The 4,974-nt window shown below is 44.9% G+C and overlaps 1 protein-coding gene across 1 annotated transcript; it reads right to left on the reverse strand.

Moving 5' to 3' along the window:
- Positions 1-761: 761 nt before the first annotated feature.
- On the reverse strand, positions 762-1,370 carry LOC104222059 (uncharacterized). The gene has a single exon (XM_070150260.1). The coding sequence runs from the start codon at positions 1,368-1,370 to the stop codon at positions 762-764; it is 609 nt and encodes a 202-aa protein (XP_070006361.1).
- Between the last annotated feature and the right edge of the window lie 3,604 nt (positions 1,371-4,974).

Here is a 4,974-nt window from a genome sequence, read left to right on the forward strand (position 1 = left end):
AGAAGAAAAAAAAAACTGAAAATAGGAAGAGACAAAGAAAGAAAACTACAACTAGGACTCATACCTTGTGAAGGAGAATGGGGAGGATGCTAGTGAGTTTGGGGAAGAAAATCATGAGAGGGGGATGGGGGCAGGGGTGCTGGAATTTGGTGAAGGAGTTGGGCGTTTTTGGGTGAGAATGGGGGAGAGAAACGGGTATTGTTTATTAGAAGGGGGTAATTATGTCTAAAAAATAACCAATTAAACTAAAAAATAAAAAAAATAAAAAGAAAAACTAAAACTAAAAAAAAACACAAAACGCCGGAAGAGTTCCGTCAGGTGCGCGAACTAATGCGCGAGCTCGCGCAGTCTTCGCGCGTTGTTGTTTTGTTCCAGGCAGAATGGTTTGCTCAGGCGCGCGAGTTTTGGTGCGAAGTTTTGGAGTTCGCGCGTTTCTTCGTGTGGTGCTGTTTTGTTCCAGGCAGAATGGTTCGCTCAGGAGCGTGAACTCGTGCACGAAGTGGGCGCGAAGTCGCGCTCCTGGGCGTTTATTTTTGCATTTTTTTCCACCTGTTTTGCTCCTGGTTGATGGTCCTTTCACCCGCCCTTCGTCGCCTACATTTGTTAGTAAGTTAAAGCTCAAAATCAAACACTACTACTATCGTTGGGTTGCCTCCCAACCAGCGCCTTATTTAACGTCGTGGCACGACGGTTACAACATTTCAATGGGTTGCCTCCCATCCAGTGCCTGATTTAACGTCGCGTCACGACTCAACATGTTCTCAAGCATCCTTCAAGTCCCCTGAGGTCTTGTGACGTGCAAAGTCACCACCCCAGTAATGTTTTATCCGTTGACCGTTCACCAAGAAAGTGCCAATTGAACTCATATCTCTCAACTCCATGGCTCCCTGAGGCTTCACGCTTACCACAACAAAAGGGCCCGACCAACGAGATTTAAGCTTTCTGGGAAAAAGCTTCAACCTCGAATTAAACAACAGAACTTCTTGCCCTGGCTCGAACTCTCGATGTTGAATGTGCTTGTCATGCCACCTCTTAGTCTTCTCTTTATACAATTTGGCATTCTCATATGCATGTAATCGAAACTCCTCGAGCTCATCGAGTTGCAGAAACCTCTTCTCTCCAGCTAAGTCCCCATTCATGTTCAACTTCTTTATTGCCCAATAGGCCTTGTGCTCAAGTTTGACGGGCAAGTGACATGCATTCCCATACACCAATCTATAAGGAGATGCACCTATGGGAGTTTTGTATGCTGTTCGATACGCCCACAATGCGTCGTCTAACTTTCCGACCCAATCTTTTCTATTTGCACTCACTATTTTCTCAAAAATTTGCTTGACCTCTCTGTTTGAAACCTCCACTTGACCACTCATCTATGGGTGATAGGCAGTGGAGACCTTATGCTTGACCCCGTACTTTGCAAGGACATTGTTTAACAGTTTGTTGCAGAAATGCGTACCTCCATCGTTGATGAACACTCTGGGAGTTCCAAAGCGTGTGAAGATATGCTTCTTGACAAAGCTTACCACCACCTTTGCATCATTAGAGGGAAGAGCAATGGCCTCCACCCACTTAGACACATAATCAACTGCCACCAAGATGTATCTATGACCGTTCGAGTATGGAAAAGGTCCCATGAAGTCAATTCCCCAAACATTGAAAAGCTCCACTACCAGGATGTTTTGTAGCGGCATATCGTGCTTCTTAGTGATGGTCCCGGTTCTTTGGCACCTGTCACACATTTTAACAAAGGCGTGTGCATCCCTAAACAATTTTGGCCAGTAAAAACCTGATTGTAGCACTTTCTGAGCTGTCCGGTCTCCACCATGATGACCTCCGTATGGTGAGACATGACAACTATGAAGTATGGCGCTCATCTCCTCCTCAGGAACACATCTCCGCACCAACTGATCTGCACAGAGCCTGTATAAGAATGGTTCATCCCACATGTAGAGCCTCACATCATGCATGAACCTTCTTCTATTGTCTGGTGTCAATTCTGGTGGTGTCACCCTACTTGCAATGAAGTTCACATAATCCGCATACCACGAGGCTGTGCTTGAGGTGATTGCCAACAACTGTTCATCAGTAAATGTTTCTTTGATTGCACCCACTTCAGCCACATGGTTTCGATTTTCTAATCTGGACAAGTGATCAGCCACTTGATTCTCTGTTCCTTTGCGGTCTCGGATCTCTAAATCAAACTCTTGCAGCAGTAGGACCCACTGAATCAGTCTCGGCTTGGCGTCCCTTTTCTCAAACAAGTACCTGATGGCGGAATGATCTGTGTAGACGATGACTTTGGTCCTTACAAGATATGACCTGAACTTGTCAAATACCTACACTGCTGCAAGCAACTCTTTTTCAGTGATGGTGTAGTTCATCTGAGCTGGATTCAGAGTTTTGCTCGCATAGTATATGGAGTGGAAGATCTTGTTTCTCCTCTCTTCCAAGACAGCCCCAACAGCCAAGTCGCTAGCATCGCACATCAACTCAAATGGCTGCTCCCAGTCTGGAGCAATTATGATAGGTGCAGTCACCAACCTTCCTTTCAACTCTTCGAATGCCTTCAGACAGGCATCATCGAATTTGAAGACTACATCCTTCTCAAGCAACCTGCACAAGGGAGAGGAAATTTTCGAGAAATCTTTAATAAAACAACGATAAAAACTTGCATGGCCCAAGAAACTGCGGATGCCTTTGACAGATATCGGTGGAGGCAATTTTTCAATCGCTTCCACCTTTGCCTTGTCCACCTGCAAACCATCTTTGGACACCTTGTTCCCTACAACTATACCTTCATGTACCATGAAATAGCACTTCTCACAGTTTAGCACCAAGTTAGTCTCTTCACACCTAGCAAGTACTTTATCGAGGTTCATTAAGCAGTTATCAAAAGAACATCCGAAAACAGAAAAGTCGTCCATGAATAATTCCACAAACCTCTCAACCATGTCAGTAAAGATGGCCATCATACACCTTTGAAAAGTCGCAGGTGCATTACAAATACCAAAGGGCATTCTCTTGAACGCATACGTGCCATAAGGACACGTAAAAATGGTCTTTTCTTGGTCCTCTGGGGCTATAGCAATCTGATTATACCCCGAGTAACCATCCAGGAAGCAGTAGTACTCCTGGCCAGCTAATCTATCGAGCATTTGGTCAATAAAGGGGAGGGGAAAGTGGTCCTTCCGGGTGACATTGTTCAATTTTCTATAGTCAATGCAAATTCTCCACCCGGTGACAGCTCTTGTTGGGATTAGATCATTATTTTCATTAACTACCACAGTCATCCCCCCTTTCTTGGGTACACATTAGACTGGGCTTACCCATTTGCTGTCTGAGATAGGAAATACAATACCTGCATCAAGCTACTTAATCACTTTTTTTCTTACCACCTCTTTCATGATAGGATTGAGGCGGAGTTGTTGCTCAACACTGGGCTTATGTCCATCCTCTATGAGGATTTTGTGCATGCAAAAGGCTGGACTAATGCCCTTAATGTCAGACATCGTCCACCCCAGTGCGCGTTTGTGCTCCCATAACACTCTCAGCAGCTTTTCTTCCTGCAATTTAGACAAGTCAGAAGAAACAATAACAGTTAGGGTGTCAGAGTCACCCAAATAAGCATATTGCAGGTGAGATGGGAGAGGTTTAAGCTCCAATTTTGGGGCTTTCTCAATTGATGGCTTTGGAGGAGGTCCCTCTGGCCTGTTCAAGGGTTCAAAGGGGTGTATCCCCTGCATGTATGCACAAGATGTGTCAAGGATGTGCATCATCTCCTCGACCTCCTCATCATTGCCCAGGCTATCAAATAGCATAAGTGCTTTCTCTAGAGAATCGTCTAGAAAAGCACTTGGATCATAAATTTGCTCATCAGCCTCTACAATCGATATCATGGAGAGCTCCTCATAATGACGGGGAAGTTGGATTGCTTTGTAGACATTGAAAATCGCTTCCTCATCTTCTACCCTCAAGATCATCTTTCCCTCTCTCACCTTGATAATTGCGTCACCAGTAGCCAAGAGAGGTCGCCCTAATATGATTGGGACCAGTTCATCAGCCTCATAATCGAGGATAATGAAGTCAGCAGGGAAGATAAATTTCCCAATCTGCAGCAACACATCTTCAATCACCCCCTCAGGGTGTGCTATTGACCTGTCTGCCAGCTGCAACATCACAGTAGTTGGCCTTGGAGCTCCCAGACCCAATTGTTTGAATAAAGACAGGGGCATCAGATTTATTCTTGCCCCCAAATCGCAAAGAGCATGACCCATATCAACATTACCAATACACACAGGAATCGTAAAGCTGCCAGGATCCTTAAGCTTTTGAGGAAGCTTATTTTGGACCCTAGAAGTGCACTCCTCAGTAAGTGCAACTGTCTCAAACTCAGTCAATCTCCTCTTATGAGTCACTATGCCTTTTATGTACTTAGCATATTTTGGAATTTCGCGAAGCACATCAACCAGTGGAATATTCAATTGAACCTGGCTCAACATGGAGAGGAATTTGCTGAACATGCGATCATCATTCTTCTTTTGCAATCTCTGAGGGAAAGGTAGTGGTGGCCTTGGGGCCTCTACTGGCTCTGGAATTTCAGCAGTCTTCTTTGGTTCGTTTGTCACTTTAGGGATCAACTCTCCCTCAGGTACATGCTTATCTTTCCTTTTCTTTGGCACTTCCTCATGCTCTCTCCCGTTTCTAAGTGTAACGGCATTCACTTGTGGATTCTTCTCTGTGTCACTGGGGAGAGCGCCTGCAGGTCTAGTATTTTGATTAGTAGCTAATTGCCCCAGCTGCCTCTCAAGATTTCTGAAGTCAGTCCTGAGCTGCTGATTATCAGTCCTGAGCTGCTGATTATCAGTTCTGATCTGCTGATTGTCAATCAACAACTTTTTAAACAATTCGTTGGTGCTCTCTTCTATTTGTTGGGGTGGCTTTTGAGGCTGATTGAAACCCCCTTGGGGTCTATGC

Source organism: Nicotiana sylvestris, chromosome 1 (genome assembly GCF_000393655.2).
Source record: "Nicotiana sylvestris chromosome 1, ASM39365v2, whole genome shotgun sequence".
In the NCBI taxonomy this organism is placed as follows: Eukaryota; Viridiplantae; Streptophyta; class Magnoliopsida; order Solanales; family Solanaceae; genus Nicotiana; species Nicotiana sylvestris.

Coding starts and splice junctions, on each gene's coding strand:
- LOC104222059 (XM_070150260.1), bottom strand. CDS start 1,370: ATGAGTGGTCAAGTGGAGGTTTCAAACAGAGAGGTCAAGCAAATTTTT.